Raw genomic sequence first — 23,788 nt, 5'->3', positions numbered from 1 at the left:
CGGGCCCGTTGGTGATCACAGATGAACAGATGGTCAGTCAGGGTGAGGCGTGAAAAGGGATAACTGAACAAACCAAAGAAATGACACCTGGAAAAGGACCTGCTCCGACCTGGATACTTACATGAGTTCGGGAGTCTCACAGGGTCCACCGCTGTTTAAATATGTGTGCAGCCGGAAGACTGCTCCGCTTTCGTGATTCCAGTCATTTTGTGCTCAGCTTTACCTTTTCAGACCAAAGTATGCACAGGAAAGGAATCAGAATTGCACATCAAATCAGATTTTGACTTTTAAAAGTCCTCTTTTAGAGCTTCGGTTCTTACACAAGTCATAGAAAATACGTCTTCTTTTTCTTTGGCTTGAAAGGGACATGGGCTCTAGAGCTTGGGTTGAGGGGGCTTGGAGTTAGAAAATTTGGACTAAGCAGACATTAATAAGTCTCTTTGTTTTTGGAATGTAGTCATAAGGAGATGAAGGAGATGAAGTGCTTTCTAAACCTAAATGGGGGTGTAGGGAGAAAAAAAAAGGAGAGGGACAGAGAAGGAATATGAATAAGACCAAGGGAAATTGATAAGCTGGGATGAGACGTTGGGGCACACTCTGTTTTAAACATTATTTTCAGTGACAAAGTATTTCACCTTCATGATGCATTAAAAGACATCCTTTAAGGGGCAGCTGGGTGGCTCAGTTGGTTGAGTGTTCTACTCTTGATTTTGGCTCAGGTCATGATCTCACAGTTCATGGGTTTGGGCCCATGTCTCTCTGTCTCTCAAATAAACATTAAAAAAAAAAAAAAGGGTGAGCTTTAAAAACAAAAGATATCCTTTTAAATTCTGTGCATTTGTGATAGGGAAGGGCTATAATAGTATGTGGGGGAAAAGTTGCTTGAAGCAATATATTGCTTTTTTAACATTTAAGTTTCTTAAGGTTTGTCTTTTTAATTGTGAAACTTTTCAAACATACAGAAGAATAGAATAAACTTCCCCACAACTTCAGCTCAGTTATCAAGATTTTACCCATTTGCTGTGTCCCTATTTTTTCTAATAAGTTTCAAAGCAAATCCCACTGTTATTCCAACCCTGCACCCTTCACTGTATGTCTCCAAATAGTAGGGACATTCTCTTACCCAACCACACTGCCATTATCACATCTAGTCCCCAGCATATGATCCGATCTCCCTGGTTGTCTCCATAGTATCTTTTTTCTTTGACTGCTTTCTTCAAATCAGGATCTAAACAAATTCTACTCATTACATTTGGTTGTTATGTCTTTTAAATTTTTCTTAATCTGCAACAGTCCTTTCCAACCCCCATTTGTGACTTTTTCCCCTCATGCCATTGACTGGTGGAAATCCATTCCACTGAACTGCAGAACGTCCCAAATTCTGTATTTGGCTGATGGCTTCTTTGTGGTATCATTTAACTTTGTTCAGCAGCTCCTCATGTTTCCTGCGAATGAACTTTTTGGTCTCAGAAGTCCTTTATACACTTAAATTATTTGAGGACCTCAAAGAGCTTTCAATTGTGTAGGTTGTATCTGTCAACTTTACTGTATTAGAAATTAAAGCTGAGAAATTTAAAAAACATTTACTAGTTAGAACAATCATGAACCTATTATTATCACAAAAAATATGTCTCAAAAAATGTATTTTCCAAAACAAAAGAAGAGTGGCATTGCTTTCCATTTTCGTACATCTCTAATGTCTGCCTTAATACAAGACGGATTCTCTTATCTGTTTCTGTATACGTTACCTTGTGACATCACACACCAGGTAGTCTATGGATAACTCTGTAGGCATGAAAGAATGAGGGTGAAGAAAGTAAGTGACGTGTTAGTATTATGAGAATGGTTTTGACTTTATGGACCACCTGGTGAAAGGGTCCCCTAGACCACATTTTAAGAGACAGCTGCCGTAAGAGACTTGATTCTAGATTCAGGGTCAACTTTTTTGTAAGGGTACCTCATAGATGGTGATGTACGCTCCGCATTTTGTCATTAGGATCACACTGTATTGGGTCATATTATTGATTCTAGGATTCGCTGATGGGTTCAGGCGAGCCACTGTGATTTTTAATAGGGTGGTACCAGTGTTCTGTGGTATTAGTAGCTGTAAGTATCCAATTTTGCCGTCTTTATCAGTGTTCTGTGTATTTTCAGTTTTCCCTAATTAACAGGAAGGAAATGTCGTCATAGTTTCCTCTTGAATTTCTTTGGTAATTGGTTTTTTGTTTTGTTTTTACATTTTTCCACGTGTCCACTTATTTTATCTATCGTGTATCAATTTCTTTTGACTCCTACCTGTGTGACTTGTTGATGGCTTTTTAATGAATTTGGACAAAATTCTCATCTAATACGTATTTTAGGCCTTTCCTGTTCGCTATCCTGTTTTGCCCTTTCTGTGTTGCATCTTACTTTTGGTTATGCTATCTCTTACGTACTGAAGTCCTTTTGACTGGTGATCTCTTTCCTCGCTGAGAGTGGACTTCTAGGAAAGTGGAAGATTGGTAGCACTGAATTGGAATCTTGTAGTTGGAAAAGGCTGTATGAATCAGCTGCTCTTGTTCCGTGTTTTACAAAAAGAAAAGGAAGACCTAGAAAGGTTATGGTTTACGCCATGTCTACACGAGTGGGTGCCAGAGTTGAGACTAGAGACCGTTTTCTCTCAGTTCTACCACCGTTTCTTTCTTTTTTTGAAATTTTTTTGAAATGTTATTTATTTTTGAAGGAGAGAGAGAGAGAGAGAGAGAGAGAGCACGAGTGGGGGAGGAGCAGGGAGAGAGGGAGACACAGAATCCAAAGCAGGCCCTAGGCTCTAAGCGGTCAGAACAGAGCCAGACTTGGGGCTCGAACTCACAGACTGTGAGGTCGTGACCTGAGCCGAAGTCGGACGCTTCACCGACTGAGCCACCCAGGCGCCCCTCTGCCACTGTTTCTAATAAGCACTTCCGTTAAATTTGGAGTGAGAATGGGGGACTTGTCTTTTAGTTAAAAATCAAAGATTTCTGATTTTCTTACCATGAATTTTGTGCTTTGTGAAGGTTCGCGTCGTCTTAGAAGAGCAGTGCAGCTGTTGTACTTAGTGGAAAAAGTACTATTTCTTATTCGTTTTTACATACTTTAACATTTAGAACCACTCTGAGTATTTAAAGTATTGTTGCCTTCCCAGAGTAGAAAATGATCCAGTTTTGACCACTGTTTTGCCCAACAGGAAGCCTGCTGACCTGCAGAACTTGGCTCCTGGGACCCACCCACCATTTATAACTTTCAACAATGAAGTCAAAACGGATGTAAATAAGATTGAAGAATTTCTCGAAGAAGTCTTATGCCCTCCCAAGTGAGTATCAAAGAAAATGCGCACGGAAGTATTGCCATCTCTTTAAAGTTTGGTCTTTTCTGTCCCTTGGGGCCCTTTCTCTGGATGGTCCTGGGGTCAAACTCTTACAGCAAGCATTAAGGTGCAGTGGCTGGGCTTCCCTTCATTCATTATAATTCATGCTCCACAGAGGTCAGAACTGGCTTCTGTCAGAACTGGCTTCTGGCTCGGCCAATAAGCCTAGATAAGAGCACACACTGAAGGTGGGTTTGAGACGTGGGAGCTACGTTAGGTTAGCTCTGGTTATTTGAGGGGTAGTGGTCCCAAACTGAGAAGTTTGGGAAGGAGAAGAGATGGAGAGAGAGGTTCAGATGGAACCTAGCCAGAATGGCTAAGCAGGCGTGTGGAATACATTGCTGGGGGATTCCTCATCAGGGCATTTTAAAGGCAGCTGTCTAAAGCTGTCACCCAAGGGAATTGACTCTTCAGACTGTGTCCCTGGGATTCAGTTTTTATTTATGTATTTCTTTGAGCCGTTATAGATTTCCAGGCCCTGCACATTAGCCCACGTGGTTAATGATTTTGAAGTACTCAACTATATTTCCTATAATGTGAGGTACACTTAAAGGACAGATGGACTGTGGTGACAGTTACCTGCATTGCACACGTGCAGTGTTGCATCCTACTATAATCCTGGCGTAGGTTCAATGCATTATGGATTTCTTTTAGACTTTTCTGGTGCCATCATCCTGAAAACAGAACTGTTTTTCTTCTGGCCTGGGGCTTTCTTGCTAGTTGATCTGACTTTTACTCGCCATATCCAGATAAATTTCCCAGGAATGGGATTATTGGGTCAGAGGGTTCTAAAACAATTGTTTCCTCAGAACTCACTCGCTCATTTATGCTACAGCCAAAGCCCTCCGAATACAGTAGTGAGTAAGACACAGTTCCTACCCTCAGGAAGCGCGGTCCCTTATGGATGGAGGGGGGGTGGTGGCATGGTGAAGGGAAGTGAGTGGAGGCAGGAAAGGCTTTAGAAAAGAGACAATACCTGGCTTAAGCTTTAATGAACAAAAAGTGGCATCCTGCAGGTGAACGAAGGAGAGAGATGGGCAGTCTAGGCTTTCCACAACTGTAGCGACGATTTTCATCATTCCTTCTTGTTGTCTTTCTCAGAGGGAACAGACATTAAGATAATAGATAATAGTAGAACTAATATCAAAAATACTCAAGTTTCTTAGCATTCAGTGTTCTGTGAGACATCACAGCTTCTTGAATCAGACCTGGAAAATAAACATTTTCACTTTGCTTTTTATATACAGAAATTTCAGCTCCATTTTGTTTGGGCATGTTCACAGAGATACTCTAACCAGAGATGGTCTTTTCTTTCACTTTAAATAATTTAAAACTTGGAAAACTTTCTAAAAAAAATCAGTAAAGAAAAAAAAAAGTATCTGGAGATCTTTCTGTCCTAAAAGGTTCACAATGTGCTGAATTCTCTCTAAGGGTATTTTTTAAAAATCATTTTATTTTTTTTCATCATGCTAAATGTACTCTTTTTTTTTTTTTTTTTGAAATGTTTATTTTGAGAAAGAGAGTGAGAGCGTGCATGTGCACAAGTGAGCGGAGGAGAGAAAGGGAGAGAGAGAGGGAGAGAGAAAGGGAGAGAGAGAGAGAGGGAGAGAGAGAATCTCAAGTTGGCTTCACACGGCACAGAGCCCAACAGAGGGCTCGATCTCACAAGTGTGAGATCATGACCTGAGCTGAAATCAAGAGTTGGACACTTAACCACCTGAGCCACCCAGGGGCCCCCTAAGTGTACTCTTTAATCCCCATGCCTTATTCCCATTATATTCCTTGTTTTTATGCTGTAGTTTATATTCTGAAGAGTTTCTTTTTTTAAATTTTTTTATTTTTTTCAATGTTTATTTAATTTTTGAGAGACAGAGGCAGAGTGCGAGCAGGGGAGGGGCAGAGAGAGGGGGAGACACAGGATCCAAAGCAGGCTCCAGGCTCTGAGCTGTCAGCACAGAGCCCGACGCGGGCTCGAACTCCCGGACCGCGAGATCGTGACCTGGCTGAAGTCGGACGCTTAACCGACTGCGCCACCCAGGCGCCCCATGATGAGTTTTTATGTATATGCATTTGAAAAGCACGTTTGGATGGGCAGGGGCTTCCCCTTACTGGGCCCCGCGGCCCCTACTGTGAGGTGCTGATGAACAGCAGAGTCTCTGTTGGGCACAATTGTTTCTGGAAGATGAGCAGGAGGAGGAAGGAAGTTCTTTCCCGGACCACCACGGGCATCCCTTTCCCTTCCTGTGGTGTTCTAGGGCGTTCAGGGACTGCCCTGGCTCACTGCCTTTCCCCTCAAGGACAAGAAGGTCTTTAGTCCTTAACTACTGCTGACCCTCCTCACTCCCTGATTGAGAGCCTTCGTGTTTCTAGACTGGATGAAGAGAAAAGGCAGAGGAGTTGCCCAAGCTGGCAGACCAGAAGCTAGCATTTCTAATAACATGTTTTTGGCATTTGATGGTACTGAGAACAGAGTGTTTTTATGCGAGCACTTCTGATTCGATCATGACAAATATAAATACAGGCAACTGCTTGTTCTAGAGTTGTTTAGAATTTAGAGACTAGTGAAGAGCTTAAATCCAAGAATTTTTTTTTTTTTTTTTCTGGTCTGTGTAACCAGCATACGTAGAAGAAACTTTCTCTTTCTTTTCCTCTGGGGAAAGTATTTATAAATACATAACTAATTCCCCTTGCTTGAATTAAGGAACTACTTTGCCAAAAAAGCTTTCAAAAAAGCTTTGAAACTTGGGAGTTTTCACTGAAGCAGACCGGTATACTTGGCTAACTTACTGATTAAAAAAAAAAATAGAAGGATAGGGGAAGTTAGATAATTTTGAAGATGAGCTCTGTAAAGGGTTATTAATCCTTTTTTTTTTTTTTTTAATGTTTGTATATTTTTGAGAGAGAGCAAGAGAGAGCAGGGGAGGGACAGAGAGAGAGGGAGACATAGAATCCGAAGCAGGCTCCAGGCTCTGAGCTCTCAGCACGGAGACCGACCTGGGGCTCGAACTCACAACTGTCGAGGTCATGGCCTGAGCTGAGGTTGGCCGATCAACCAACTGAGCTGTCCGGGCACCCCTAATCCTGTTTTTGTTGTTTTTTTTTTTTTAAAGTGAGAAATACAATGAAAGTTGAATTTACAGGGATAATTTAATGTGTTGTATACTCAGACTTTATTCTTATATTCACATGAGAAAGCAAATGCCTGAGATCTTTCCTAAAAGGATGGGAGTATTCTTAGCTAGTCTTACCATTCACAGTCTGTGATGTAATACAGAATAAAGGACTGATCTGAAAGTCTTTGTACCCTGGATGCTCATCCCCGTGGTGTTGCTGACAGGTAGCCTTTTGTTAATTACTTGCCTTCCTTTTTGTTAAATGTTGAAATGAAGGTTCTCAGTCGAAGTTTTGCTTTATCAAGCTGTTTGGGAAAGTGAATAATGATGAATTGTTAAAATCCAGTATTTGAGGAAATGCAAAATGAACTGGCAACTGATTTTGGACCTCCTGGTTTAGAATTTGCTTTATCTTTCAGAGACCCCAATCTGTCCTAAAACAAAAGCAAAAACAATACTTGGAGACAGGAAACCTGGGTTTTAGTTTGGCAATACTTTTAACTAGTCTAGGGATTTGGGGACCAAGAATGTAAGCTTTCTGGAATAGAATTTTCTTTTAGGCAAAATGAGAATTTGAGGTGGTCTCTTGTAAGTATTCTATCGATTAAATAGTACAAATTTAATGGTTTGTCTTGGAGAAGAGTAGGGTATGCCTAACCTGCTTTAGAGGACAGTTTTTATTTTTTAAGAATCATAATAGCATCTGTTTTCATATGGTTAAGGATATGCTGATTGCAAATCCTTCTTCATTCTTCCCTGTTAATTAAAATAGGTCTTTAGTAAATATGCCTCTGTGCGCTCATCATAATATCCCCTACACCTAGAATAATGCCTGACAGTGCAGGCCCATAATAATGAGAATAAATGAATATATGTGAGTAATGAATATGTAAATGATCTACAATTTAAGCCTACCTCCACGCCTCTTATTTTGAGAATTAGGAAGTGAACTTTATTAGAAAAAGTAGGTACAGCTAAATATTGGGTGGGGTAAAGAAGAATAATTATGGAAACTTGGCTAGAGGAAAACATAGATGTATTGAAGAGGCACGTAGGTTCCTTGCGCTATTTTTTGTTTGGAATGAATCAATGAAGTTACTGTATTACAGGTAGTAAAAACATTTAAACTGGAGGCTGTTGTTTTTATACTCGAGGGGACTTCAGGGAGGTGAACCTGGAATTAACTCTTTCAGCCCAAAGCCGGGGGCAAAAAAAGAGAGAGAGAAAGAGAGGGTAAGGTTTTCTATAGTTAAGAGGGGAAAAAAAAATTATTATATATTATTAATGTAGTATACATTATACTGTATGAAATTCATCGTTCATTGAAGAATTTGTTCTGTAAATATTTCTGTTTATAAGAGAAATCTTTAAGCTTCACAATTGAGAGTTAATAAAATGAAAGACAAATGGAGCCTGTGAGTATTCAGTAGATACTTTATAATCTCCTTACCCATGTAGTCCTCTGTCCAGATTTTTAGATGTACCTGTCCTTGATTTCAGAATCGCAGATGTAAAAAAATATGAATATAAAAGCTAACCAGAAACTATAGCTTGCAAGTAAATTAAATTTCTACCTAAAAATACCTCACCTTCATTTTTAATTTTAAAGAAGTGGAAAGACCACATCCTACAATATCTGAGGAAACCGAAGTTCGTAGTTTCATGTCAGATTTTTTCCAAAGTCTTACTCCCCCAGGCCCACTTTCCAGGGAAATTTGGCAGGGCCTTTGAGGAGATGAATCTGTCTTCCTACTGGGGTGCTGATGGTCTGAATTCCTGTGGCCGCCAACTCCCTGTGTGCGTGCGACTCCGCCCAAGGGAAGAGGGAGGAGCTGAGCCTTTTCACATGTATTTTCCAATTTGAGCAAGAAATGGACACTGAGTATGTGTGTTTGGGATTTAAATATGCAAAATACACATCTCTGTGTGTGTGTGTGTGTGTGTGTGTGTGTGTGTGTGTGTGTGTGTTTAAAGCTATGTGTCATGTCAAAGTAGACCAACTTTGTAACAACACAACAGAACACTTGTTAGCAAAATTACGGGCAACTTCTCTTCCTGTTGCCCAGTGCCACCCTTACAATGTCTAATACAGGGAAGGTTTTGGAAAATCCCAAGCGTGGGATTGAAGTGAGTGGTCCGCTTCCTGCTGTTTTTGTCTTGACCAAAATGCCTGATCTTTCCCGCTGTTGGGATTCTCTGGCACTGCTGCATGGGGTGGTTCAGGGCAGGGCACACACCAAGAATCTGGTTGGCATCTCTGTTTTGAGAAAGCTCCGTAGTTAAAATGTGGCTGGCGCAAGCGGAGGAGGGGACTTTTTAACTTGACGTAACACTGGTTTCTTGAAATTCCTGTCCAGATAGCCAGCCACACATCACTAGCGGCCACCCTACTGGGAAGTTCAGATATAGAATACTTCCTTCATTACAGAAAGTTCTTTTGGACAGTGCTGCTCTGGAGCTCTCTTTCTAAGACCCGCATTGGCTTGGCACCCACCTCCGAGCAAGCAGACTGTTTCCCCAGCGTTCTAATTTATAAAATGGAAGTGAGCGCGGATGCCCTTTGCTTGCCAAGAATATTAATATGCGAACAAAAACACTGTGCAGAGCTTTGTTTCCTAAGGAAAAAACACGTCTTAAAAATACCATAGAAAACAGATGATGGCATTTCTTAGAGTCATAACTGTTAGAAGATGTCTAGTAACTGCTAGCACGATGGTTTGTGGATTGAGAGAACTCAGCGCTAACAGATCTCTGGAGGACCTTTCTAATCCTTTATCACCTTTTCCCGCCAGGTACTTGAAGCTTTCACCAAAACACCCAGAATCAAATACTGCTGGAATGGACATCTTTGCCAAATTCTCTGCATATATCAAGAATTCAAGGCCAGAGGCTAATGAAGGTAAAAAAAAAAAAAAACAAAACAAAACAACCCCACAGACGATTGGATTACCACTGCAGATAAACAAACCAAAAACCCCCCTCGAATAAATCCGAAAAATCCCGATATACGGTGATTATAAATGGTTACTTTGGAGTCCAGATAGTCCCATTAAGTATTAAAAACTGGCTTTCCAAGTTGATTAGAGGTTGTCGTTTTCCTGTCTGGGGCTAGTGGTACAGTGCCTGCCATATAGTGGATGTGTGATAAAATGTTTATTGAACAAATTGTTTTCGCAGTCTTCTGAGAAGTTACCATGAAGGGGAACTATGCAAAGACTTAACGGTGCATCAGAAACCATGGATTCTGTGGTTGTGGTGGTTTGGAATAGACTGATTTAACTTCATTTAAATTATTGCTAAATCTTTTGTTTATTCTTGGGTGCTGGCAGCCTAAAGTCAGCCTGGATGGATTTTTGTGATACTTGTCCTTTTTAAATTTTTTTTAATTTTTACTTTAAAAAATTTTTTTAAGTAGGCTCCATACCCAGCATGGGGCTTGAACTCATGACCCTGAGATCAAGAGTTACGTGCTCTTGCCACTGAGCCAGCCAGGCGCCTCTATGATAATTATCCTTAAAGAGCAATTTTGGGAGGGACTCTTAAGAGGGCATTTATACTGGGGAGTATAATTCCTAATTTCTTGCATCCGGAAATAGGATTTTAGTTTTAAGTCATATTTTCACGGTGAGTATTGTTTAGGGTAGTACAGATATAAGTTCCTTCTTTTATTATTATTTATTTTTATTTTTTTAGCGTTATTTATTTTTGAGACAGAGAGAGACAGAGCATGAACGGGGGAGGGTCAGAGAGAGGGGGAGACACAGAATCTGAAACAGGGTCCAGGCTCTGAGCTGTCAGCACAGAGCCCGAGGCGGGGCTCGAACTCAACGGACCGTGAGATCATGACCTGAGCCGAAGTCAGACGCTTAACCGACTGAGTCACCCAGGTGCCCCCAAATTCCTTCTTTTATTTATTGAAGGACACTATCTTATTTCATTTACCGAAACTATATATGGGGAAGGGAGGTCTTTTTGAAAGAGGGCCCATTTAATGAACCTTGTCTTAACTACACCATTCAGTAATTTTTCTTTTTCTTCTCTTTGAGAAGCGTCAAAGCATCCAGCATCGTTCTGTCTGGATAAAACTCTGTGGAGAGAACGTTAGTGTTTATTAATTAAAAGTAATCACAATACCCAAAACGCCAGCTCCTAAAGACACTTGAATCCATCGCAGTTTTAGACAGTTTGGTAGCCCGGGTGTGGTTCTTTTGGGTAGAAGTTTATGGCTACAAATGAACAAGAACACCAAAGGGGGGAAATAACAGTGCTGGTTAAGCAAGAATAAACATCTTTTAAAAAGTTGAAACACTTGCTAATTTTCTGATGTTATTTCAGTAGGCAGAGTTCCAAGCTATTCAGGCTTTTTAAAAAATTATTATTATTAAATTTTAAAATTGCAGCAGTTTACAATTTAGTATTGAATTTCAATGGTTTCTGGGATAATATTCACTGCATGCGATGTTTTCCTACAAAGGGAGGGAGGGAACAGTCTTAGTGTCCAGCCCTGGCTTGTAGCTATTAAATGTGTTCCAGTAATTGCCTTGGGTTTGGGAGCACTTTTCCTAAGTAACTGGCTTTTTTTCTGATGGATGTTTCAGTCTAAGCCTTTTAGATACTAAGTAAACAGTTACATTGGATCCCCTCCTGTCCACACACAGTATCTTCTGTTGTCCCCTTCCTTTATCCAGGTGACTCTTCTTTCCGTGAAACTGCCCTTTTATATGCAGATGCTCTTGCCCACATTTCTTTGAACTCTCAGAGTTAAATTCATAATGTTTTTATTTCTCCACGTAGCCTTTGGAAACTGGAGGGTGGTTGAATTTCTTTTGACACTTGGTGGGGAGGAAAGGGGAAAAAATAAATTTGCTTAAACACACACACACACACACACACACACACACGCACGCACACGCACGCACATGCCAAACAATTGCTTTGGGGGATGGGATGGAGGGGAGAGAACAGGGGAGAAAGTGACTCACTTAAGTATAACTTTGTATTCTATTTTTTCCTATCAATTTGTTACTGTCTTAAGTAGCCACCTACACTTACTGTCCTTAGAATTGTAACCACTAAGAACAAACAACATAATGGATCAGACAGTGCATAACTTAGAAGGCTTTATATTAAATTACCTATTGGTAAATAAGAATTCCAGTTGCCAAGCAACCTTCCCCCATAGGGCCTGTCACTGCCCTGGGACTTTAGAAAACAGTATTCCAAATTACTATGGAGCTTACTGAGTGTGTGTGTGTGTGTGTGTGTGTGTGTGTGTGTGTGTGTGTATACATGTTTCAGATGTCTTATCTGTCTGTTTAGTGCAATAAAATGCCTTAAATAAGCCTAAGAAATTAGTGCTTCTCCTTCTTCCCCCAAACTATAAACTGCTTACGTGGAGATGAATTTGTCATTTTTACACAGTAAATCGGGGTAGGCAAGGTTTTGATTAGTTTTACCAGCCTATTAAGTATTTTACAAAACTCAGTATGTTTGAACATTTTTAAGACATTTTAAGACCTAATTCTAAGTGAGGGATTAGATGTCTAGACACTGCAGTATTGGGCCAGTGAACGAGAAGGGTCAGCACTTAGATTGGGTAGAAAATAAACAAATAGGGTTTAAAGAATACAATAAAGGGAAATATGGTAGGTCTGGAGAGAGGGAGGAAGGGAGCAAGGAAGAAGGAAGGAAGGAAGTGAGAGAAAGGTTAATTCTTTTGGTAACATGTCCAAGTTGATTGGGAGAAGATTTGTGTAATCTTTTGAAGCATTAAAAGAAGTTAATAGTCATTCCTCTCATGGGAATGAATTAGGTAGGACTTGGGCAGATCCACTTTTTTTTTCTTCAGTTCTGGGATTTCATTAATTTATATAAATTATTAAGTTCCCAAATGTAACTGTTTAATAGGTAATTTATTAGGGTGTTGGTACTTATAATAGTCTCTCTTTTTTTTTTTTAATGTTTATTTTGAGAGAGGGAGAGAGAGAATCCCGAGCAGGCTTGGAACTGTCAGCGCAGAGCCTGATGCAGGGCTTGATCTCACTAACTGTGAGATCGTGACCCGAGCCGAAATCAAGAGCCGCTTAACTGACTGAACCACCCAGGCACCCTGATATTTATAATATTCTTAAGAGCTCAATGAATTGGCAGTGATGAAACCCGCCATTATATGTTCTGAGGCATATTTCATAGTGTCCAAATTCCTATTTTTATTTTTTTTTTATTTTTTTTTTTCCAACGTTTATTTATTTTTGGGACAGAGAGAGACAGAGCGTGAACGGGGGAGGGGCAGAGAGAGAGGGAGACACAGAATCGGAAACAGGTTCCAGGCTCTGAGCCATCAGCCCAGAGCCCGACTCGGGGCTCGAACTCCCGGACCGAGAGATCGTGACCTGGCTGAAGTCGGACGCTTAACCGACTGCGCCACCCAGGCGCCCCAAATTCCTATTTTTAAATGGAGGCAAGGGATCCCTGTAAGTTCTAATTAGTTCCTTTTTATTCAAAATTCATCTTTCCTCCCCTCTTCCTTGGCTGTGCCCCCCCCCCCCCCAGAAGTGTTTGGAATCAGAGGGTGGTTGTTTACCATTGTAACTGTGTAACCGAATTATAGATCTAATCATCTTTAAATACTCATTACCACTCCCTATTTTCTACTTGGCCTTTAAAAATTGTTTGTGTCAGTTACCCTTTATTGAAATTAGCATGATCGTGTTACATTTCATGCTTTCTGCCTTGCATTTACTCATTCAAATTATACAGTGATTGAGTAATGTATGCTTACTAAAAAAGTTACAATAGTTTAGAAATAAATTTAATGGAATTTCATTGTCCTTCTTAATAACCTTATATAAATTCTTCCCCAACAGTTAGTATTCATCCTTTTTTCTATGTAATTTTGCAAACATTGTATATGAGTATGTATTTATGTGTGTTTTACATTCTGCTATTGTCTTTTTCACATATTATGTTGTAGAAGTCTTCCCATATCAAAAAACATAACAAGCGTTATGTTTCAAGTGTTGTAAATTTAGGATATTTTATTTTTCTGTTGAATACATTTGAAAACCAGTTCAAGAAAAGGATGAATCTAGAGTAGCTTGGAGATCATAGATCTACCTCAGTTTTTAGAAATGTTGCTTAATGTGTTCCATAATAAGGATTTTTGTTTAATTATTTCCCTGTTGACAGTCATATAGATTGTCTCAAGTTTTTTGTTTTGTTTTTTATTATGACAAACAGTGATGCCAGTCACAGTGTCCTTGTGCTACATTCTAAATAGGTCAGAAGGTTTTGTTCCTCAAAAGTCCGCACCAGTTTATATTCTCACTAGTGTGAGAGTATTCATTTCCCCACACTTCTGACCCTGGCATGTGTGCGTGCGTGTGTGTGTGTGTGTGTGTGTGTGTGTGTGTGTGTGTGTGTGAAAATTTTTGCTATATTTTCATAGGCAAGAAAGGGTGTTTCGATTTTCAGAATTAATTTAAAACTAATTGTATGGCCTCTATTGTAATTAAGTACTGATTTTTTTTGGAGAGCTTTTGAAATACCTTCGTAGAGATACCAGAATTACCACAGCAGGGGTATCAGAGAGTAACAGTGCTAAGACAAGAGCTACTTTCTCATGGCTTGCTATTGCCTTCTAGTGGTTAATGTTGACGTTTTCTTTCTCTTAACTTTAGATTCCTTCGTGGTTTGTCTTCAAAATTTCATTATATTTATTGAATGGTGCTCTGTAGTACCTCTCAGCAACTCTGTTTTTCTTTGTTTTGTTGGGCTTCCTTGTGTTGTCTCATAAAAAATGGAATCAAAGTAATTCAGCATTCTTTGTTTTCATTACTATACCCTTTTTTCTGAGATTCTCAATGAATAATCACATTCTAATGAGGTCCAGCAGTTCAACTTCATTGTGGATGCTTTACTAAGTCCAAAAGGATGGAAAGAATAGTAATTGTAATGTTTGGCTAGGTTCTTAAGTGTAGTCTGTGCCTTATTATCTCTGGGACGATAAGCATTATGTTCCAAATATTGTAGATTTAGGATATTTTATTTTTCTGTTGGATACATTTGAAAACCAGTTCAGGAAAAGGATGAATTTAGAGTAGCTTGGAGATCATAGACTTGCCCAGACTTGTCATTCCCCTCAAGTGCCATTGGAGACATTGTTTCAGTGTTTGAATTCAGGCAGTATTCTCCTCCATAGAGGCGGTGACTCTGTTCACTATAAACCCATCAAAGAACAAGTCATTGTATCTAATGTGTATTTATTCTGTATTCATTGATTTTGATAGGAAGCATATTGAATCTTTGTTTTTTATTTTTATTTTTATTTTTTTACCGTCCTGAGATTCTGCTGGCCCGTCCCCAGCCCTTTTAAGTATAACCGTGAAAACTTTTCCATCAAGCCCTGGACTCCTCACGTTATAACCCGCCTATTTCTCACATTTCATTCTCTTGTTAATTTATAAATTTGACATTTCAGATGACTGTGTGCATGGTGATAACTTGGATGTAATCAAAAAGTTATATTAATTGCCTTTGTATTTTTGATCTATTTTTAAATGGCTTAATTCCTTGTCACTTCCATGGTTGCAATTGAGTTCTGCTAACTCCTCAACTTTATTTTACTGGGTTCTAGTGCCGTCCTGCTTAACTGTTTGCTCTAAGAAATAAACTAACTTCATTCCGGCTATGGCTGGAGTGACCTTTTATTAATAAAATAGGTAGTTCTTTGTTCTGGAGCTTGTCCCCTATCATTTGACATACATACATTCCAATTTGATATTTACCTAAGTAAAAAATTTTTACCGTTTCTTCTTTGCATCTTAAAATGGCTCTAATGTTCCTAGCAATACGCAGTTCCTGCCTCTGTTTTCAGCTTCCCACAAAGATGTAATAGATACAAATATCTCCACTTGTCTGACTGTAAAAGTATCTATTCTATATTTTCACATGATTTCCTTTTGAACCCTCTCCAGACATTTAAGAAACTCTAAACTTTTATACTTCGTTGTTAGCCTTTCTCAGTCTGGGGCAGATGTTGAACAGGCATTTAATTTGTGCTTGACTAGAGTGCCATAAATTTTAGACGATATACAGAAGCATAAGACACGGACTTCACCTTCAAAGAAAAAATAGTGTGGTTGGGGAAACAAGAATAACGTATTAATTGAATAACAAGAATTAGAAGGAAGGAGTTCAGGATTTAGTAGACTATTAGTTTAATATAAACCAGCCCCGAATTAAAAAATTTAACAGTTCTAGGGGCACCTGGGTGGCGCAGTCGGTTAAGCGTCCGACTTCAGCCAGGTCACGATCTCGCGGTCCGGGAGTTCGAGCCCCGCGTCAGGCTCTGGGCTGATGGCTCGGAGCCTGGAGCCTGTTTCCGATCCTGTGTCTCCCTCTCTCTCTGCCCCTCCCCCGTTCATGCTCTGTCTCTCTCCGTCCCAAAAATAAATAAATGTTGAAAAAAAAAATTTAACAGTTCTAAAAAATCTAACAATGCTCATATTAAAATACTGAGCATAACTAATATATATTTTTAAAAAGCATATTAAAAAAATGGGTGATGGGCACTGAAGAAGGCACTTGTTGGGATGAACACTGAGTGTGTATGTAAGTGATGAATCCTGAGAATCTACTCCCGAAGCCAAGAGCATACTGTATCTATACCCTGTATGTTAGCTAACTTGGTGATAAATTATATATTAAAAAAGAAAACGTTTCAGGTAGAGTATAAAAAAAAAACATATTAAAAACTACAAGGTATGCAGTTGTCAGATACTGACTTTAAAGTAACTTTGAGGCACCTGGGTGGCTCAGTCAGTTGAGCGTCTGACTTCGGCTCAGGTCATGATCTCGCGGTCCGTGAGTTTGAGCCCTGCGTCGGGCTCTGTGCTGACAGCTCGGAGCCTGGAGCCTGCTTCTGATTCTGTGTCTCCCTCTCTCTGCCCCTCCCCTGTTCATGCTCTGTCTCTCCCTGTCTCAAAAATAAATAAAACGTTAAAAAACAAAATAAAGTAACTTAAAAAAATGTTTATTTATTTATTAAAAGTTTTTTTTAAGTGTTGGGCGCCTGGGTGGCTCAGTTGGTTAAGCATCCGATTTCGGCTCAGCTCATGATGTCACGGTCCGTGAGTTCAGCTCAGGGCATGATGTCATGGTCCCTGAGTTTGAGCCCCGCATCTGGCTGACAGAATGTGAAGCAGGCTCCAGGCTCCGAGCTCTCTGCACAGAGCCCGACATGGGGCCCGAACCCACTGACTGCGAAATCATGACCTGAGCCGAAGTTGGATGCTTAACCGGCTGAGCCTCTCAGGCACCCGTCTGTCCTTTCTCGATGTACAGTTTTGTTTCCAAGCTTTGTTGGTTTTTATCTCCTAAGTACCTCTAAAATCCATTTATTCCTTTTTATGTCTACAGCCCCTTTTATCCAGCTAAGACTGACATCTTTTATCTGGACTGCTAGGAAGGGACCAAGGGATGAGTGGGTGGGACTAATGTGGAAGAAGACGTTTTGGGTTAGGACATATTTATGTTGCTGGTGAAATACCTAATATGTAGCATATGAAAACTTGGTCTTTTTCTCTAATGGAACCAAGTTTATTCAAACTTATACAACCGTATTGATTGTCACCTCAGGGTATTTAACTTTCTTTTATGGCCAAGCACTGTAGTCATCAGTGTGAGCTCGTCCATTCAGGGTTGGGGGGGGGGGGGGGGTGAAGGTAGATTGGGAAGGCAGAGGATAAGAAGGGATAATAGGAAACCTGTCTGTGTTATTCCACAGTCCTCTCCGGTGACATTCCCACCCCCTCTGCTGAAGGTCCTTAACCTTGATCAGGTATACAGGGGTGGCTCTGTCTCACTTAATTTCTGAATTATAACAATCATAGCATCTTAATCTACTTGGCTAAAGAGCCCCCTGATTCAGTATAAATTGAACTCACTAATCTGACCTCTGTGTTTTCCATGTTATTATAAAACGTGCTATTCTTGGCTTCTTGTGTGTTACATGACAGTGCAAAAACTTCGGGTTTTCTGCTTGGATTGTCTGTATTGGAGTTTCTTAACACGTTTCTTGGTGATAAATCGAAATATTCCTGGGGAAGCAGGCGTTGAAATTCAGGGCAAGAATCTCCATTGTAGCAAGATTTTATTCCCTAGATTTGAATTAATAGGTTTTGCCTTTTCTCACTCACTTTTCTGGTTTAAACCTCAACTGTGTTGGGCCACAGTGTGTTTGTAAGTGGGGCGCTTAGTTATTAAGTTTTACGGATTCTGGTTTCTGAAACTGTCCCGCTTGTTTCTGTATTTATCTGAACAAATGTATTTGTTTGTCTCATACTGGCCCCACGTAAATAAGCTCCAGGAGAGCAGGAACCTTGTCTGTCTAGTTCGACAGTGCTTCGTGTCAGCGTAAGCATTTGATAAAGTAGTTACGGGCTGGAAGAGTAACGCTTCTATTTTGGGGCTCGGGTGGTTTTCCTTCTTACAGTATCCCCATCTTTCTTTCAGCATTGGAGAGGGGTCTCTTGAAAACCCTGCAGAAACTGGATGAATATCTGAACTCTCCCCTCCCTGATGAAATTGATGAGAACAGTATGGAGGACATTAAGTTTTCTACACGCAAATTTCTGGATGGCAATGAAATGACATTAGCTGACTGCAACCTGCTTCCCAAACTGCACATTGTCAAGGTAGGTCTATGGGATGTGGTGTCACTTTGCAGTTAGGGGGCTCTTCTCTGTTTATTGAGATAGCGCTTTCTTTGTGTGTGAAATTTCCTCGATCTTCTGTATATGACCAGGAACCCCCGAACAGTAGAAATTAATGCTATTTAGGCAACGGTTGAAATGCCATAGAGTTAATTAAATGGAAAATTGTGTCTTAAAATTGAGGCATATGAGAAAGAAGAATATTTTTTCCTATGACTGCATAAAAATTAAAAAAGGTAGCAGGTAACTTGGAATTGGAGTTTGCTACACAAACTTACATTGTCAAATTCTGTTCTGTGATCATCTGGTACAAAGCAAAAAATATTTACTGAGTGAGCATTTCTTGTGTAAGACATTGTGCTAACTAGAATAGGAGTAAGCACTAGTTGTGCAGTAAAGGTCAAGACCAAGGAAAACGGACATCTAAAATAGCATGTGCACTTTAAGGTATTTATCGAGCAATGACACTTGGCTGTCTCCTCCCTGGATCCCCAGAGCAGGCGTTTACGGTCACTGTGACACTACTGAAGTTTTGATGTCATGTGTAGTCCTGTCATTATTTAAAACTCTAGTTAGGATGAAGGTGACTTCTTCTCCAATAGAAGCAGTTCTCAGAGATTGTTGGAATTAGTTTGTCCCCAAACTGGAGATATGTCTGGTGTATAAGTCATGGAAAATAAATGTTCACTTTCGATCTCTTTGTGTTTTCAGGTGGTGGCCAAAAAATATCGCAACTTTGATATTCCAAAAGGGATGGCTGGCATCTGGAGATACCTAACTAACGCTTATAGCAGGGATGAGTTTACCAATACCTGTCCCAGTGACAAGGAGGTTGAAATAGCATATAGCGACGTAGCCAAAAGACTCACCAATTAAACTATCACTTATGAGAGAGATGACTGCACGTCTTCCCCTAAGAACATGCTTTTCCTAACAGACTGCTCCTGTTCCTATAAAGTAGAAATCTTATTTTGCATGAACATGCAGTTATTCAGGATTAGGATCAAGGATAGACCAGGTATAGTAGCTGTCTTTAAGTACACACTCCTAAGCAGTATTATGTTAAAATTCTTCACCCTGCCTCCCCTTCCTGCCCCTACCCCTTCCCCTGCCCCCCATTTGGGGACACTCCATCACGCTCTTTTCACTTTAGAGGTCGTTTGCCATCCTTCCGGAACCCTCACTGTTGTGTCTGTTCACTTTGTGTAGACGGCGGAACTTTGAGTGTTGATGTGTGAACATAGTAACCGTGACCTCCTCAGTCAGCCCCCAGCTGGTGCACAATGCGTGGTACAAGGAATATTTATGTATGTTTGGAATTTTAGAGTATTTCGTATATGAAGGGATCGCCACCATATCAGAACACCGCCGTATCCGTCAGTTTCGGGATAATCTGTCCCGGGTGTGCTCCCACCAGTGAAGAGAGCCTTCCACAGAAAGTCACTGCAAACTTTGCCGTTTCATTTTGTACGTGGGTTTTTACTTTTGCCCGAAAGCATTTATCCCTCAAACCAGTTGTAACATCTGACACTATGTAGAAGCTAAAAGTTTAGAGAGAGAGAGAGAGAGAGATGATAATTCTCAAGGTCTTCCTCAAGTCCATATGAGAAAAACCAGTGGGCACCTGCTCTTCTGTCTAAATGTGTGGTGGGGTTTTTTTGTGGTTTTTTTTTTTTTCTGTTTTGGTTTTTTTTGTGTGTGTGATTTTTTTTTTTTTTTTTTTTTTTTGGTATGTATTTTGCCCAGTGCCATTCATTTGGAACCATATTGCTTTCCTCCTTTATTTAAAAAGCTCCTTTTTAGGTAAGCATAGACCTTGCTGTCTGTAGATCTTTTGAGCAACACTACATAAACTGATCTCTAGTTGATTTTGCTGTCGCAGTGCAACGATTTGTAACGATTAACCCTCACAGATATTAACCGAAGGAATGTCGGGTGGGTTTGTCAAAATGGCAAGTAGAATTTTGTTTCTGAAACATATTTAATTAATGTGGATCATCTAAACAATGCACTTTCCACCCTATATTAAAAACAAGATAAAACACACGTTACGAGCTTTCCCATTCCACTCCCGTTTACTGTTAAACTTTGGGTTGGAGGATGGTTCGCTCCTTTGGGACTAAATTGTAGTTGTGATGGTGAGAACGCATTTACCGAGTTTTGCCTAATCTCAGTCATTGTACGTCTTTCAATTACATTTTTCTAAAGCCGCCCTGGGGGATAGCACTCTGCGTGCTTGTTTTTTAGATTGAAGTCCTAAACGAGGGATGGTCTGTGCTCTGACAGGGGAGGATGAACTTGGCAAAAATAAAACAAAAAGTCTGCTATGTATTTATTCATTTTTTAAAAACGTACTTTATAAATACTGCTCCAGAGACCATCGCTGTGACTCGAATACGCTTTTGGTAATTTTTTATACATAACTTGTTTAAGAAGTGCTATTTCTCAGAGGCTGTTTTTGGAAATTCAAGTATATTATTGCTTTAAAGTGGCGGTGTTTCCCCCCACTTTGATGTGGTAACATTCAGTAAGCACTGGTGTTATGGAAGCAGCCTGATTTTTATAAATGTACTGCATTTTTATCAGTAATTGCTTGGTATAGAAGGATGAGCTCCATATTGTCTCCGTTCGGCTCAGGGAAGTTTCTTTGCCTTACCTTTCTTAGAACGCCTTATTGGTGATCGAAAGTTTGGGCACCCACCTTTTTATAATTAAATATTGGATGATGACTTACCTGGTTCCAAGAAGAGCACTCAGGTTATCATTGAGAGGTTCTATGGCCTCAGTGGGTGAAAATGTCGCATCTGCACCGGGAAGCACACTGCCACTTCTCACCTACTTTCTAAGTGGTAAGTTGGCATTCAGGTGATACTGAGCCGGGCCTCGTAGCCTGAAGTGTGAAAAAGATTCAAGAGAAGGGGGTCTGTTCTTCCAAGTGAATGGTGGCCTCGGTGCAGAGGAGAGGGTAATGAGGACAGCGGCACATTCCTCAAAGTAGAGCGATGGAAAACACATTCTGAAACTCAGTTGTGAAGTATTTCCACTTTCGATATTTATTCTCTTCAGTGTCTTTTAAAAATCTATCCCACGATTATACTTGGCTATCCCTCTGGATACCTAAGGAAGGCAGGTTTCTCTCTTCTGATTTTGATGTAGAAAGACCTTACTACTTTATCAGGGAAGATAGATAAAATTGAGATTGGCAAATGGACAAAAAGCTAGTAAAGAGAATAATCCTAGAACATTTTTTTTAATCCCATTTTGTACTTGTGGAAAGGTCATAGCTTAAGATATTGGGAGATATTAGGACATAAAAGTTTTCATGGCAATTAGTGTATGATTTGACATAATGTGGATCATCTGATATTTATGTCTACAACTACTGAATCATTTCCGCCTTCATTTAAACTTCTTACCTTCCCCTTCAACAAGATTAGATTCTGAATGGAAACTCTGTTTTCCAAGGAATTCTGAGACATTTTTGTGTTTAACAGTTGGAAAGCTCTTTATTTCAGCAGATATAACTTCCTTTTTTTTTTTTTTTTTTTAATGTAGATGCAGATATTCTCTAGCCTTCTATCTTTTATTAGGATTGTTGGCTTTTGTGATGAAAATCATATAAGATTTGATTTCTTGGTAACTCAGCTTACACAATTTATGTTTAAATTCTTGAGCAATCTGTATGCAATTAAGAGACTTCTGACATTCTTACACTAAGTTGATCAACTCTAGAGTTTAGGCATTTTAACTTCTGTTGAGTTTTGAATCTCTCCAGAGTTATGTAGATAGCTTTTATTTCTGTACATTTAAAATCTCCATTTAGAAAATATCTGCAAGGTAAAAAAATGGGAAGAAATAGCAATGTATTTTTTCATGAACATTTTGATACACATTTCATCAAGTTTATTGATTAACCATTTTCTTATACTGGTTATAGTCAGTATTTGATTCTGAGAGGGAAGTATTCATTATTGATACACTGTATGGGCTTTTTTTATTCCATCCTTTACAAATGATCAAGATTGGAGCCGTCAAAATTATATTTTTATCATGGAAAAAATTTCAACTCCCCAAGTCATAATGTTGAACAGAATTGGAATATTTTCTTTAGAATTACTTGAAAAGGCAAATGAAAGCTTATTATAGAATGCTTGTATTTTCTTTTCTCTCTAGAACCAGTATATTGCTGGCAGCTATTGTATTAAAAAAATAAAGTATATTTTCACTATCATAAAAGGTTCTTTTTTCCCCCCCTCATGAAAATAAATAGTAACCTGGGGTAAAAGTGTTTTACTTGAGACTACTTTTTTCCATGAGTGGGTGATTCGGCACATTTAATAGATTAAAGGGGGAAAAAATATAGTCCTCTCAGTAGGTGGATAAAATAATTTGATAAGAACTTTCATAATTCTCATTCTTAGCAAAATAGGACCAGCGGCAAAAAAAAAAAAAAAGTTTAACCTGGTGAAGCCATCTAAGAACCTATAGCAAATTTCATACATAGGTTGCCTTTTATCATGGCTATTATCCAGCTACTTTCTACAGCTATTTTATTAGAAACATTCTAGCCGGTGCAGTAAAATCAGTAGAAAGAACAGGGGATGAAAAAGAAGTGACCAAATGGCTGCTCTTTGCAGATGATACATACACATAAAGGAAATCCATAATAACCTGTTAGAAATAAGAAAATTAAGCCAGCTTACTAGATACAATAATGAAGAAATATAATTACTATATACCAGTATTAACCATATTAAAATTAATAAACTAGTAACACTGAGTGACAATTCTGGAAAAACCTGGGTGACAGGAAAATTGGTAGGAAATTGTCAGTGTATACTTTTTTGAGTTTTGAGAAATTTGTAGCAAATATATTACCTATTCCAAAAAATAAAACTGTTTTAAAAGATAAACTATAAGCTATTTAGGATCAAAATGTGCAATTCTTTATGAAGAAAAGTGCAAAATATTATCAAAGGACCTAATAGAAACCTGCTCAATGGATAGGTATACCATGTTCATGGATAGGGAGCTTAAGAGTCTTTGAGTTTCAATTCAGTCTCAAGTAATTTATAAATTCAGTATATTTTCCCACAAAATCCCAACTGTGTGTGTGTGTGTGTGTGTGTGTGTGTGTGTGTGTAAACTGGATAAATGGATTTTTAAAAATTCATATGGAAGAATTAATGCCCCTCAAATAGCCAATACATGGAAAAGGGAAGGTAGCCTAGTAGACTTGCCTGATAAGATATAAAGACTTAAAAGCTTACAGTAATTGATGGGTAGGTTATAGTAGGTCACGACAACACAACATTCATACTACAACTAGTAAAAACACCAAAATAATACTTTTAAACATCAGAAAACTGTGGAAGCAAGACGAACTAAATGAATTGGAATTTCAGAGGAGGAAGCCCTTCTGAGGTGAACTGATGGTCTGGTAATTTTCTTCCCTGGGGGCATTTGCTGATTCTGGGCCTGGGACTGAGGACTGGGTTTGGCCCATGCAGAGGGGTTCTTCTGGGGAAATGAAAATCACAAGGCTCTTGTCTACAGGGCACACTGGAAACCTGAGG

At 39.4% G+C, this 23,788-nt stretch overlaps 1 protein-coding gene across 1 annotated transcript in view; it reads left to right on the top strand.

Annotated features, from left to right (window-relative positions):
• Positions 1-22,448, top strand: part of CLIC4 (chloride intracellular channel 4) — a 63,086-nt gene extending 40,638 nt beyond the window's left edge. The window contains exons 3-6 of the mRNA XM_047871564.1: positions 3,206-3,331; positions 9,291-9,397; positions 18,013-18,194; positions 18,924-22,448. Of these exons, the coding sequence (XP_047727520.1) occupies positions 3,206-3,331; positions 9,291-9,397; positions 18,013-18,194; positions 18,924-19,088 (580 nt within the window). The 3' untranslated portion in view covers positions 19,089-22,448. The remainder of the gene's footprint in view (positions 1-3,205; positions 3,332-9,290; positions 9,398-18,012; positions 18,195-18,923) is intronic.
• Positions 22,449-23,788: the final 1,340 nt, after the last annotated feature.

This window comes from Prionailurus viverrinus, chromosome C1, assembly GCF_022837055.1.
Source record: "Prionailurus viverrinus isolate Anna chromosome C1, UM_Priviv_1.0, whole genome shotgun sequence".
Lineage (NCBI taxonomy): Eukaryota > Metazoa > Chordata > Mammalia > Carnivora > Felidae > Prionailurus > Prionailurus viverrinus.
Note: the sequence above shows the minus strand (reverse complement) of the source record. Positions and strands in the feature narration are given on the sequence as shown.